The sequence below is a fragment of the Carcharodon carcharias genome, chromosome 12 (assembly GCF_017639515.1).
Source record: "Carcharodon carcharias isolate sCarCar2 chromosome 12, sCarCar2.pri, whole genome shotgun sequence".
NCBI classification, from domain to species: Eukaryota; Metazoa; Chordata; class Chondrichthyes; order Lamniformes; family Lamnidae; genus Carcharodon; species Carcharodon carcharias.
This window is the reverse complement of record NC_054478.1, coordinates 44,524,671-44,539,143: the sequence shown is the minus strand read 5'-3', so window position 1 is coordinate 44,539,143 and position 14,473 is coordinate 44,524,671. Positions and strand designations below refer to the sequence as shown.

Sequence of the window (14,473 nt, the reverse complement as noted above, 5' to 3'; positions counted from 1 at the left end):
AAATTTATCCATAGTTCTGGCCCCTCTGCATTCAGTACTGAGAAAAAAAAAAGTTGGTTTTGGGAAGCACCCCAAAAACAAGCCTTTGTTAAAGTAAAACAGCTCTTACACTCTTCCAATTTGTTAGTGCCTTATGACCAGATGAAAGAATTGGTGCTAACCTGTGATGTGTCTCCCTATGGAATGGGAGCAGTACTATCCCACAAAATGGATGAAGGCACAGAGAGGCCAATAGGTTATGTATCCAGGACACTCACCACAGCTGAAAAAGGATATTCTCAGATCACAAAGGAAGGTCTGTTGATAATTTTTGGTGTAAAAATATTCCACCAATACGTGCATGGGCGACATTTCACAATAGTATCAGACCACAAACCACTTCTGGGTCTGTTTAGCATAGCCTCTGCAAGAATCCAAAGACGGGCTTTAATTTTGGCAGCTTATGAATACACCTTTGTACATAGACCAGGGATTCATGTAGCAAATGCTGATGCCCTGAGTCACCTGCCTTTGTAAGAGAATGTCGAACATGTCCCAGTTCCACAGGAACTTGCATTAAAGATGAATTTTCTAGATTTCTCACCAGTCTGTGCCAGACAGATAAGGAATTGGACGAATCATGATCCAGTTCTATCTCGAGTGAGGAACCAAGTGTTACACAGTCTGTCCATGAGCCAGTCTCCAATGAATTGAAACCATTCCTCAACCATAGACATGAGGTGAGCAGTCAAGATGGTATTCTGTTGTGATGTGCATGGGTAGTAGTTCCCCCACAGGGAAGGGGACCACCTTTAGTGGAGCTACCCAGTTTCCATCCAGGGATCTCCCGAATGAAGACCATAGCGTGCAGTTATCTATGGAGGCCGGGGATGGATAGCAACATTGAAAATATGGTAAAACACTGTGTGCAATGTCAGCAGCTACAAAAGTTGCCAGTGGCAGCCTCATTACACCCTTGGGAGTGGCCTGGTAGACCCTGGGTGTGATTACACATCGAATAAGTCGGTCCTTTCTTTGGAACCATGTTTGCACTGATTATGCTCATTCCAAGTGGTTAAAAATTTATGAGGTAAAGTCACCAACGTCAGTCGCTACTATTTAAAAACTACGCCAGAGCTTCAACATCCATCACTTGCCGGGGCAATCGGCTTGGATAATGGCACTGCATTTATGACTGCTGAGTTCCAATGATTTATCAGCCTCAAATGTATCAGCCACCTAAAGACTGCACTGTACCATCCATTATCAAACGGACTAGCGGGAATAAAAAAGTTAACAGGTGACTCGCTGGAGACCAAACTTGCTCATTTTCTATTCCACTACACAACAACCCCCCACACTACGACAGGAGCAACACCTGCAGAATTATTGATGAGATGCTGTCTCCAGACAAGACTGAGCTTAATACTTCCCAATTTGGAGGGGAAGGTGGAGAAAAGTCAAAGGAACCAAAAAGAGACACATGATTTGCATAGTCGTGAACGATAATTTACTGTTGGAGAAGCAGGAAAGCAGTAAAGGATTTTGGTGGAGGACCGAAGTGGTTACTAGGTAAAGTATGTTTAGTGACCGGATCATTGTCATACCTCATGGAAGTGGAGGGCCGGATCATCCATAAGAATGTGGATCATTTAAGAAAAGGAGAGATACCACAACAAGATATTCTTCTGCTTATAACCATGACTGAACCACTGGTTCCTGTTGAAGATGCTCAACCAAGGTCAGACATACCTGATGTCACTGTCAGAATGGGAGACACTGAACTGCAAATGCCTAATGAGGTACCTGATGTTAATGTGGTTTCAGAGAATGTGTTTCCTACAAAAGAATCTGAAGCTGTGGAGCTGTGATGTTCCACACGGATCAGAAAACCACCTGAAAGACTGAACTTGTAATTTCATGACCTTTGTAAAAATTGTAATATCATGAGATAAATATCCTTGTAAATATAAAACGTACAGAAAAGTTAAAGGGGGAGGAATGTAGTAATTATAATTTTGGGAAATGTTGGACTGTAGCTTTAAAAATAATCCTGTGATGTAAGATCACATGCTCTGTGTAAACAATGTGTTAGCAACATGGGGAACCTCTACAGAGAGTAGAGTATTTCTTAGTTATGGAGTTTTCTGAATGCGTGAAGTTGCTACTTCTGTCTTGTAAATAAAGCCAAATGTTTCCACTAAGAAAAGTTGCCTGAAGATCAACTCTATAATAACGACCAAGGAAGATGCATTTATAACATGGTTAAACAGGTGGATTGTCAATCTGTAAATTCTTCCAATATGCCCAAGACAGACAGTAAGAGCGGGAGAATCTCCTGATCAGCCATGCTGGTGGAGTGGCTCAAGCTATAGCTTCTGGCAACAGACTAGCGACCTGTTCCAGGAAAAACCAGCTACAGAAATAGACATGCACTTTGTCTACCTCATGTGCCTCTAGATGTGGGAAGACAATCAAGAAGAATTTAATTGCGGCATTAGGGCAGGCAATGGCACCTGCAAGACAGACACTAAGAGAACGTGCACGGATGAATGGTTTGTTTCTGTTCATATAAGTAGATGTGTTTTTGGATAAAGATGTTGATAAGGTTCTTGTTAGTGGTTTTATTGCAGGATCATGGCCAAGAGAGCAGTGTGATGGGGTGTCTCAGATATATGTTAATGTGGGGAATGGTGGAGCCATTGTGGTGAAGAGAAGTTTTCCTACAGGAAGCAGAGTTGGAGCAGGTGCTCTCAGACAGCCTGGCTGGGGTGAAGAGGTCCCATATGCATTGTCCCTGCCTCCTTCTTCTCTTCCACTTCCTCCTCCTCCTGAGGTACATGGCTTCTTGATGCCTGGTCCTTATGATGGCTATTTAATGGAGGATGGAGTAGACTACAATGACTTGGAAATATACTGTACTGGAGGGCTCCCCATCAAGTGGTCCAGGCAGCAGGAACTGATGGTTTGTTTCGGGATGTTCCTGGCGGGACAATGGCTTTCAATACTTCCAAGACTTCCAATGCACCATTGTCCTCATGGGTTCAAGTGGCAGTGGGAAGGCCATCAGCCAGGCGTAGATGAGGATCCCTTGTCTCAAAACAGCTACCCTCTTGGGGACCCAAAGACAGTGGAAAAGGCAGATCACCTCAGTATGAAGGCATCATGGCTACTGCCAGAATCGTGGGTAGTCACAAAGTTTTGGGGCAGAATTTTACGGCCGTGTTTTGGCGGGGACGGGGCTGTAAAATGCAGCGGGCCGTTATAAATCCCATTGACTTCAGCGGGAACGTAAAATCCTGCTGTCGTAAAATTCTGCCCATGGATTATATATGGTTGCGCACCAACTGCAGATTGACGGAAAGGTAGCCGCTTTGATTCCTGCACTTCTCCTATTGACTTGGGGGTTCTGCAGAGGCACACATGTGGTGCAGATGGCTTCCCATGCTTTGGGAATTTCTGCAATCCTTGAAAAATCATGTTCCCTCTCATCCTGGTTCTTCCTGCTCACAGCGAATAAGATATAATCAACTCTCTCTTCAAATTTGGCCTCTGTGGCTTTCCAGTTGCAGCTGGGACAGCTGAGAAGCTTAGCTTACTTTTGCTGTGGCGAAGTTTGGGAAATGTTGGATATGTCACCCAGCCCCACTTGGACAGATCTGATCACAGGGAATGTCAATGAGACTGTGACCTTTACAGCCACTCAAAGTGCTGTTCTCACCCTAGTGTAAGGTTGCAGGTCTTCCAACTACCAATTTGCCAATTCCATTAAATCTGTGCAGGAAAGAGTTGATGCGTGGGGCTAATTAGATTGCACTTTCAAAGAGATGTCACAAGGATGATGGACTCTATGCTGTATGATTGTATAAAATGGTTTTGTATTCACTGACTAGGTAATCAGTAACTAGCCTTAGTCCAGAAATGACCATAAGCATCTCTCTCTGTTAGAGAGAGACAGACAGACAGCGGAGCACCACTGCATAAGCATGGACACGGAAAGGAGGCAGCGCTCCATGCACTGCCACAGCCAGTGCAGCGATTGAACCCCTGCTGTTGGGCTTAGTTCTGCTTCATACTCTAGTTATCTAGCCAACTGAGCTAAATGACCTCCCCATTCATTGACTATTGTAGATGAAATTTACAGTATGAAAGATCATTGATTTTCATCTGCGGCTACAATGAAAAATGAGCTTGATTTTAACCATTCCACACAAAAGATAAAATAAAGTTTGATCACAAAAATAATGCTTGGTGAATGATTGTTAGAATTTCTATAGCAATCCCAATATACTGATATGTGCAAGGGGTGTTAACTTTTACAAGGGGAAATGGGAATAAATAGTTGTTCCAGCCAGCAGTGAAAACAGTGAGAAGCACTCCAGACTTTGACAAACATTGCTGCCAGCTTGAAAGATCAGTCAGAGTTTATAGTATGGAAAGATCAACAGATATTGAATTGTTAATAACTGATGCAGCCCATCTAAGATGGAATAGATTCGTAAGTATTTTCTGATGTTTCTATACTACACCTATCAAAATCAGATAAATCAAGAATATTTGATTGCCCGTTCTTTTATTGTTATCACATGTCGCTATAAAGTTGAAACTACCATTCCACCAGGTGAAAAAATGTAATTTACCAAATTCGAAAACAGAACCTCCTTGCAAACTTCTTAAACTGTGCCAACAGTTAAATTCCATAACAAAAACAGAATTACCTGGAAAAACTCAGCAGGTCTGGCAGCATCGGCGGAGAAGAAAAGAGTTGACGTTTCGAGTCCTCATGACCCTTCAACAGAACTTGAGTTCGAGTCCAGAGTGGACTCGAACTCAAGTTCTGTCGAAGGGTCATGAGGACTCGAAACGTCAACTCTTTTCTTCTCCGCCGATGCTGCCAGACCTGCTGAGTTTTTCCAGGTAATTCTGTTTTTGTTTTGGATTTCCAGCATCCGCAGTTTTTTTGTTTTTATCTCTGAGTTAAATTCCATATCAGGTTGGTGGGATAACATACCACTAAGCAAATGTGATATGTATAGATTGATGAGCTTCAATTACCACCTACTGCTTAACCCACCATTGGCCCCAATCTAAGAAAGACTATAGATAAAAAGGAAAAAAAAATAGAGAACAAATTAAACTGCACCACATTTTAAACGCCAACTTTTTCCATGCAGGTGACTCGGCTGTGGTACTTGCACCAAGAGTTGGCTACCTGCCTGATTGGGGTAGAGCGCAGGGGTAAACTCAAGATGAGAAAAATTGAAAACACAATAAAACACCTATAAGTTGAAGTTTAATTGAATTTTGGCGCCTGGCAAATTAGTTAAAATGAGCCACCGGAAGCTCAAGAGCTGAGGTCTTACCTACTTCCTCCCCACCCCAGCAGCATAGCAGATTAGGAGGTGGGGGGGGATGGGGGTTTGGGGTGGTGGTAAACTGCCAGGAAGCTGTGTTGGGAAAGCCCCTTGATGCAGTCCTGTAGCTAGGTCATTTTACCAGTGGTACAAACGGCAGTGGCTTGGTCATCCACCAACTGGAGGCAGGCGGTGAATTTAGCCAATTAAAGCTACAATTGAGGGGCATCTTCCTGGGCACCATGCTCGCAGCAGAGCAACTCCCTGTCAGATAGAAAGGCAAACAGCTGCAGGCATTCCGGAAGAGGCCATCACGTCATGAGGTTCCATAGCCCAATGCCCTGGGGCCGCAAAGGCTGTGCCGGCAGCCCTGATATCACAGCTGGAGTTGTGGAGTTGGGGTGGGGGGCCGCGGGTGATAGCCAAGTCCTGCCTGCTTGCCTCCAGCAGAGAAAAGAACTTTCCAATTCCCCTGCAAGGGCACCTCGAAATGAAGGTGTCCTCTTGTTCTCCTTGCAACCTCAGCATCAACCACCTCCCTCAGGGGCACTGCTGAAGCTGCAGAGCTCTCTGACTGAGCTGGTAGTTTGGAGAGGCCAGCCCACCGCCCTTAATAGATGTGGGCTCAGGTCCCACATATTGTCCTGATGTCAGAACTTACACCCTTTGGAGAAAATCAAGGCCACTGTTTCTGGCTATCATTAGGAGAAAATTGAATGAATTCATGGCTTGGCTTCTTGACTGAGCATTATATGACTGCTGTAAAAAACTCCTCTGAAGGCTGAGGAGAGAATGAGAAAAAGCAGTTTTCTCGCAGCTATATAGCTCTGCACCCTATTAGCTGATTACAGGGCAATGTTAAGATCAGTCAGTAAGATTTCAGCAGGCCACATATCCTGAATTCAGGGTTGTGTGGCAACAATTAGCCATTACAACAAAGGGAGATCGGTAAAAATTTTATTTTAAAACAATAAGTCACTAACCATTAAAATAACCATTAGTTATTTCAATTTGGAAACACATTGATTGAAGTGCAAGTAATATTTGATAGTCAACAAAAAAAAACAATTAAAATTCTGAAATGTTGCAATTGGTTCACTGACTTTAATACTTTATTTACACATTAATTTGACTGAATTCAAGAAGTTGTTCAAGAAAGGCAGCAGGTGGCAGCCTACAGCTAGCAATCTGAGAGCTGTAACAAATAAAAAATCATGTGATCTTGGTCATTCAGAGCACTGTCAAAAAGCTCTTGATGCACTTTAGGTTACATGGTGCTGTTAAGTGTGATCTTTTATTGACAAAGAACCACCATTAACTCTGGTCCGATTATAGTCTACTACCAATCCTGCTTTCATTATAAATAGCGATTCACTTTCAAGTCCAATCTTTCTCATGGAAACAGTAATAGACACCAAGCATCAGAAAATAAATCCTTTGGTGACAGTGTTAATATTAATATTAATCCCATGCTTTATTGCTGTTGTCACCTGCTTTTCAATGAAATGTAATGTGCAATTTCTGCACTTTGTTCGCTTGAAATATGTTATTCCGAATTTGGATTGTATGGAAAGTGCATCTTAAACAAAGCACAATAGGGGCTGGGTAGTTGTGATAATAGTAGTGGGAGAAAATTTATGTGATTGATTAATAATAATAAATAAATAATAATGATTAATACATAATAAAGCACATACCCAGGAGTTAACTGAAAGCTAAGCTGTAAAGGTGGAGGTTTTTAAAGGTGAGAGGTTTAGGAATGTTGGAGGTGTAGGGGGTTTGGAGAGCAGCCAAGGCAGCTGTAGCTTCCATCTCAAATGTCAAGGTGAAAGGAGGAAAGGATGCACAGAAGGTAAGAGTCAGAAGACTGGGGGTGGTGGGGATGGTAAGGGTGGCGGGGGTAGGGGGAGGTGGGTTACTTGAGGCCGGAGATGCTGCTGAGGGAAGATGAAGTAAGATCACTGAATAATTTCAATGAGGGCTTTAAATTTACTTCTTTGTGGTTCAGGGAGCCAGAGGAGATCAGTCAGGATTAAGGCATGGGCAATAAGGGTTTGGTGTAACACAATATAGGTGGGTGAATTTGGACCAAGTTAACATTTATGATACGTAGGAGATCATTAAAGAAATCTAGTTTGAAGTTGACAAAAGAGTAAACAAAGATTTGCTGATGGAGTGAGTGAGGTAGTTACGAAAGGGAACAATATTGCCGAGGCCGATATTTGTGGTATTGTTGTGTATTTGGGGTTTGAAGTCCAAATCTGGTTTTAACAAGACATGGACATGTTTATCATCAGGTTCAAGTTAAGTGTGGGGGCAGGGATAAGGATGGAGCCAGTGTCAAGGAAACAGAGATTATAATGAAGACCAAAATATTGAATGTTTATCTTTCCAACATTTAATTAGAGGAAATGTTGACACATTCATGATCTCCTGTTTGGCAGGCAGTCTGATAGCACAGACAGGTAAAGGGAGGTAGAGACGTATACCTGAATGCCCTCAGGATAAATATGGAAGTGTACACCATAACTGTAGATGGGATAGAATGTAGATAAAGTTAAGGGTGCAAAGGATGATCAGGCGAATCTGAGTGACTATCAGAAGGGCTGGTCTGATAAGCAAATGGAGATGGGTTTGCTGCATTTGGGCAGATTGGAGAGAAACTTCATGAGTGTAATTCCACAGAACTGAACAACAAAAAGACAATGGAGGAGGGTGGTGTGGTCAATGAGATCAAATCATCAAGGAAGATTAAAGAGAACAGATGGAATATAGTCACAGTCACACAGCATGTCCTTTACATCTTTGTACAGGACAGTCTCAGAGACCAGGCTGTAAACTGGACTGAAGGGATCAGAACAGCATATTTTGGCAGAGCTGGGCGTATGACTAGGGAGCCAATCACAGTTTGGAGGAACAAAATATGTGAATGCTGAGAACCTGAAATAAAAACAAAGTGCTGAAAATACTGAGCAAGTCTGGCAGCATCAGTGGAGAGAGGAACTGGTCCTTTGGAGGTGGGTTAGGATGCAGAACTAGACACAAATCTGGAAAGAGCTGCTCAGGTTGGTGATGTGATGTGTTAATTTGCTGTGGGGAGGGGGGTGAGTGGATAATGGGTAACAGCAGCAGAAAGTACATGCCTGGCAGGAGCAGGCAGCCATTAGGCTCATTTTTGGGCAAACTGGGGGAGAGATGCCACTGGGACCCTTACTGAGGCTGGAACCCAACATTTTAGAGCCAGGCTGAGCAGCCACCGCCGTCTTCTCTTCATCACCTTAACACAGACTCACTGGGATATGATGGCCACAGCAGCAGCTGTAGCTGCAGCCCCAGAACATTCTCTGGAAGGAATCACACTCTAGAGGGGATCCCCCTCCACGGAGATTGTCTGACAGTGGTGGTCATAAAGGATTTTTATTTATAAGACTGAAGAATGTGCCTCCATTCTGAGGTGCCATCGCATTCTCCTGCCTATGCACCTCTGATGGGGATGCCAGCCAGACATCACCGTGAGTGCTCTCATTGGATTGCCCACTTCACTGGTCCACATGCTGTAAAGAACGTATCTTTTTTTATTTCTGTTGGACTATGGATTAAAATTACACTGGCTGCAGTTTGAAAGAATGTCTACTGGAACAGTGTGAGGGATATATACAATGTTGCTGTCCTGGAACAGAGTGTGCCATGAAAGACAGGATGGTGCCAAGGAGGAGTCTGGTCTAATGGGGAACTGCCTGGCAACAATGTTTTCATTGGCTCCTGACCAGGTGACCAGGGTTTGTGTGAGAGCAGTGCAGCAGAATAGCTTCTAGCCTGAAAAGAAAATGACCTAAAACCACTTGCTTCTGTGTGTGTGTCAGGTTCCAGTAATATAATAATAGCTAGCTGGCTTTTTCTCCTCATATCCCTATAACCTGCCCTCTCTCTGAAAACCCCTGTCAAGGGACAAAGGGAAAAATCATTGTTAGAGACATTGAAAGAAAAGTGCTCAACCAGTGAACTAAAGACTGAAATTGCTGGAAGAGCACCTCGTGTCATCAAAAAAGAACAAAGAACAAAGAACAAAGACATCAATCAAAATCAACCCACCAAATCCTGTACTCCAGAATTGGTGCTATTGAACTGTTTTATCCCACCCTTAAAATCCATGTATTTGTGTATCTTATGTGTCTTGTATGTGTGTGTATAGGGATTTAAGAAGGGGTAGAGTTTAGGCTATAGATTTAGAAATTAGCAGTTCATATTTCTTTCTTTTGCCACTGGTTAAAGACAATTTGTTCAATAAACAGTTATTTACTTATTAAGTTTACAAACCTGGTGCTCATATTCTGTTAACCTACATTAAACAATTAGGTGGGTTGATCAAACTTTACACATTTGTCGCGGCTTGGGGAGTAGTGGGGCTTGATATTGCAGTGCATTATCCCTAGAGAGTTTTGACACCACCATCCATAATTGGGTTGGGGCATGTTCTTAATTTGTGACTTCAGGGAAGATCACGAGCAATATCCTACAAAGGCTAGTTCCAGGTTCCCGACCCAGAATTGAGGTTTATAATAGGATTGCAACCCAATTAGGAAAATCCAGCCCAATATAATCCTTCATCAAATGTTCTGATGAAGGATCAGTGACCTGAAACATTGGACAGTATTTTCCCTGAGAGCTTCTGAGCCTGTTGTCAGTCGCAAATGGGCTCCCTGGGGGGAGACAATCACTCAAGGTGATTTTCTTTGGAGTGCAATTAATGGCGAGAGCACAGGCTTGTCATCCAATTAAGGATGGTGGGTAGGATCTTGAAGCTGGAGAGACAATCAGAGTCCCTCCAGCTTGCGAGGAGCAGGTAAGTGGCCATGGCCGGTAAGTGGGAGAGAGGACACTTCAAAATGGAGGTGCCCTCACTCCAACTTTTTTAAAGTTTATATTAAAAAATGCCTTTGCAGCCAGGCCATCATAGTATCACAGTAGGATGGAAAGTGGAACCCTGTACAGGGCAGCCACAGACTGCTGCATCTAGGCAGGCAGAAAAGACCTCTAAGCCTGCTTAGATAACATGCATCCAGGTCTACCTCTAGATGGCCATCCTCAGGCAACTAAACTGGTCCCCGCCATTTCCAGAACCTAGGGGCTAGCTGGAAAATCCCAGACAGCCTCCTTCAATTGACTTTAAGTGGCCCTTAACTGGTTTTATTGGTTACCGGCTGCATGTGGGGGTGCGGTAAAGCTGGGGACCCAGGAAGCCATTTCTGGTGCCTGCTTGCCTCTGTTCCAGTCTTGGCTGGGGCTCAAAGTCCAACCTGTTGACCCTGTTTCTCTCTTCACAGGTGCTTCCAGGCCTTCTGAATTTTTCCAGGCTTTGTTGTTTTATTTCACAATTTGGAGGACATAAAGAGAGGAAAGGAGGTTAGGATAATTGCAGTGATGAAAACAAGGGTCTGATGATGGGACTTTGGAAAGGGTGGTATGTGAGCAAAGGTATCAATGGTATCTTAGAAGCATTGGTAAATATAAGACCATGCAGGATAATTAAGCTGTTAGGAATTCTGTATTAGAAATAAATCTATGAGGACCTTTGTACACGGTAATGGAGGTGAGGGGTATGGTTTAGAACTGGCATTAATGTCAATTGGCTTACCTGTGAAGAGATACTTAGCAAACTCACAATGAACTAAATAAAAGGTTCATTGATGATAAGACTTCAAATACTGAATTCATATCGCACTCAATGGATCAACCGTTATGCTCTACAGTCAATAAAAAATCTTTGAAGAAAGCTGAGCACTTACTTCATCTGAGCTATCAGAGCAATCATAATCTCCATCACATCTCCACCTGGCAGCAACACAACGGCCATTGGCGCAGGTAAACTCATTCAGCGAGCATGAACGAAGTGCTGATATTTAACAAATAAGCAATTAAAATGCTTTAATTTAATATTTAATTCCATTCTATGGAAGAATTGTTCCATCATTGTCAGGATCAATAGTATGTCCTGAATGCAAAACATTGTCATGCTATTCTAAATTTTACAACCATATTAGTTTCAATGAAATCTGAAACAAACAAAGTAATGAATCATTGAGGGTAGTCCAATTACGAAAACTTAGTATGCAGGGGTGCAAAAACAATGAAAAAAATTCAGAAGCTCTTTAAACACTAATAAATACCTGAATCTTAAATGAGATGCTTCAGCAAAATGGGCAAGTACAGAATTTAGAAAGAATTTCAAAGTCTTGATAAGTGTTGACAGTGCCAGGACAACTATTAATATCTTAAATACTGATATAGATATTGACAGGAAATAATTATTAATGGAATCCTGCAGTTCTGCTTTGTATTTCAACTAATCAAGAGAATCTAACTATTATTTATACCAAAACCATCACTAACGTTTATCCCTCTACCAATATCACTGAAAGCAGATTCCCCAATCATTTATGCCAGTGGTGTTTGCAGGATCTTGCTGTGCACAAATTGGCTACTGGACATTGGCTTCCTGTCACTAAAGCATCCTTCTGTCATTTTGATCCAGCTTTTTGTCATTTGTCCTAATATCTCTATGTGGCTCAGAATCAAATATTTTCTAATAATATAAGGGCATGCAAACATATGAACAATGAAAGACAGGTAAAGGTCAGTCCAGCCTGTTCCACATAATTGGGACACCTTGTGTATTCCAATATTCCCATCCCACCTAAAACTATGTGATCTCCTGGGAGAGGTGAAAACTAAAGAGAATCCATTCCAATTTGGAGGAAAAAATTGTGAAATTCCTCACCGATCCATCTAGACTAATTGAAACTACTCCCAGAGATCACTCTGATCCTGAATCCCTTGAAGTATCTACCTTTAAATCTTTAAAGGTCTTTAAATTGTCTTGGAATATTTTACTATGTGATAGGCACTATATAAATGTAAGTTGTTGCTAAATTAATCTCACCCAAGCAGTGGGGGAGGGGCAATATGTCCTTCAATGGCCTTGGGTAATCCAAGGTAAAAAGAACTATTGTTTTCTCGTGAGCCCTGCGTTTTCAACAGTTTCCTGATATTCACTGTCCAATCCCACAAAAGAGGTAAAAACAGAAAATGCTGGGAAAACTCAGCAGGTGCAGCAGCATATGTGGAGAGAAAAACAGAGTTAAAGGGAAGACTTTTCCATACTCGCTGGCGTCGGGCGTCATGGCAGGCGTGAGCAGACAATGTGGCGGGAAGGCCAAAAATTGGTTTCACAACATCGTGAAACCAGTTTGCAATCGTCCGCTCCGCCTGTCAATGGCGGGTTGCTTTTCCTCGCGCCGCACAGAGGGAACCTCATTGTAATACATCTGTATATTATTATATGCCCTGCTCACCAGAATCATCCCGCTATGCTGGATCATCTGGTATGTTGGTATGCAATGTCATAACTGAACATGAGCGACAATCACCTGGCAAGCTACACTTCACTTGGGACTTGGAGGCTTGTTTCCTACTTTGCTTTGGGCAGCACTCGTGGTCATCAATGCCAGGCTTTGTAGGCAGAACCACATCATTTGTAGGGGGTCTCACAGGCAGGACTCTACTTACGAGACCAGCTGTAAGGCAGGGGTGGCTTTTCGATGGCTGCAGGACTAGGACATGCAAGGGGGTGAAGCGGCCTCAGGCAAGGGAAGAGGTTGCAGGGGTAGGGCATTACTGGGGAAGAGTTGTATCCCAGGGTGTGTGTGGGGACACATTTTGATCTGTGCAAGTGGTATCAAGAGGGTGAGGGCTGAGGAGGCAGTCTCCAGAGGAGATGAGGCCAAATGCAGATGTGAGGGTGTGTATGAGAGAGAGTGGTAATATCCCTTAAGCTGGCAGTGAGTGAGGTGCCAGTGATTGTGTGATGGGCTTGAGAGTGTGTGAGTTTAGAGTAACGAGATGGTTCCCTTGCCCTGGCGGCACAGATGAGATCATTTATCCTCTTTCTGCACTGGATGGAGAACCTTTTCTGTGAAGCATCGGCACTGACCACCACTGCCACCGCTTCCCACTGAATCGGAAGGCTGCAGTCTTCTTGCCTTTCGGGGCCATGTCTTCTGTGCAGCAGTCCTGGGCTGGAAGCGCTGAGAGATGTATGCGTGGTTGCACTTTAAATGCCCGGCATGAGGAAGCAGTGAGGTGACGGCACAGCAGGCGAATTGGAGGCCATCCACCAGCAAAATGACATGCTTCCCGGGAATGAATGATTAATGAGGTGGGACTGGAATGATGCAGCGCAAAAATCCACCACTGCGGCCAACAGGGTAAAACAACCTTTCTCCTGCCCGTTACTGAGCTTAGTGCAAATCTGGGATGATTCCAACCCACTTTTCGAGTCCGTATGACTCTTCTTCAGAGCTCTACTGAGACTCAAAATGTTAACTCTGTTTCTCTCTCCACAGATGCTGCCAGACCTGCTGAGTTTTTCCAGAATTTCCTGTTTTTATTTCAGATTTCCAGCATCCGCAGTGTTTTGCTTTCATCTTAGTCTATAAAGGAGGTACAGGCTGATTCTGTGGTGCAGATGAAATGATACCCTAGCTATGATTATGCATCCTATTTATTATTAACAGAAATGCTCAAATCAATAACAGGCAGCTAAACTGTTAAATTTTAGACAATCAAGTTCTAATTATTCTTTTGTATATTTGGTAGTTAACATCAAATAATCTGAAGTTGAATATTAAAGAAATGTTTCTGACAAGTAGTGTCATTAACAGGAAAATATAGAAGGATAATTTTCTGTTTATTTCTCCATATAAGAAAGTGTAAAAATATGCACTTAAAACCATAAGGAATGTTGTTAAATGTGTTGCTTTCTGGAAATGTGCAATTTCATGTCTTTTTTTTACCCTCAGCCTACTCTCCCTCTCTGCTGCAAACTACAGGAGCCACATACATTCCAGGATGACTGCACTTGCTTCAATGGGGCCAGGGGCAGTGGGGGGGTTGGAATTTGCTTCAGTGGAGGAGGGGGGGGGGTGGGGGGAGGTGCTGGTGGTGAAGGGGCAAGCCCTTGGACCAACCGGAGAGCCAGTCCTGAATACCCATCTTGGAAAGTCTTTGTTTACTAATTATGTGCACAGCAATTACTGAGATCATCTTCCTTGAAGTCGTATAATTTGCATCAGGAGATGGGG

General features: G+C 43.1%; 1 protein-coding gene across 1 annotated transcript in view; it reads right to left on the bottom strand.

Moving 5' to 3' along the window:
• LOC121284946 (low-density lipoprotein receptor-related protein 1-like) overlaps positions 1–14,473 on the bottom strand; it is a 1,922,347-nt gene that overhangs the window by 143,279 nt on the left and 1,764,595 nt on the right. Inside the window, exon 69 of the mRNA XM_041200912.1 lies at positions 11,120–11,226. Within this exon, the coding sequence (XP_041056846.1) occupies positions 11,120–11,226 (107 nt within the window). The remainder of the gene's footprint in view (positions 1–11,119; positions 11,227–14,473) is intronic.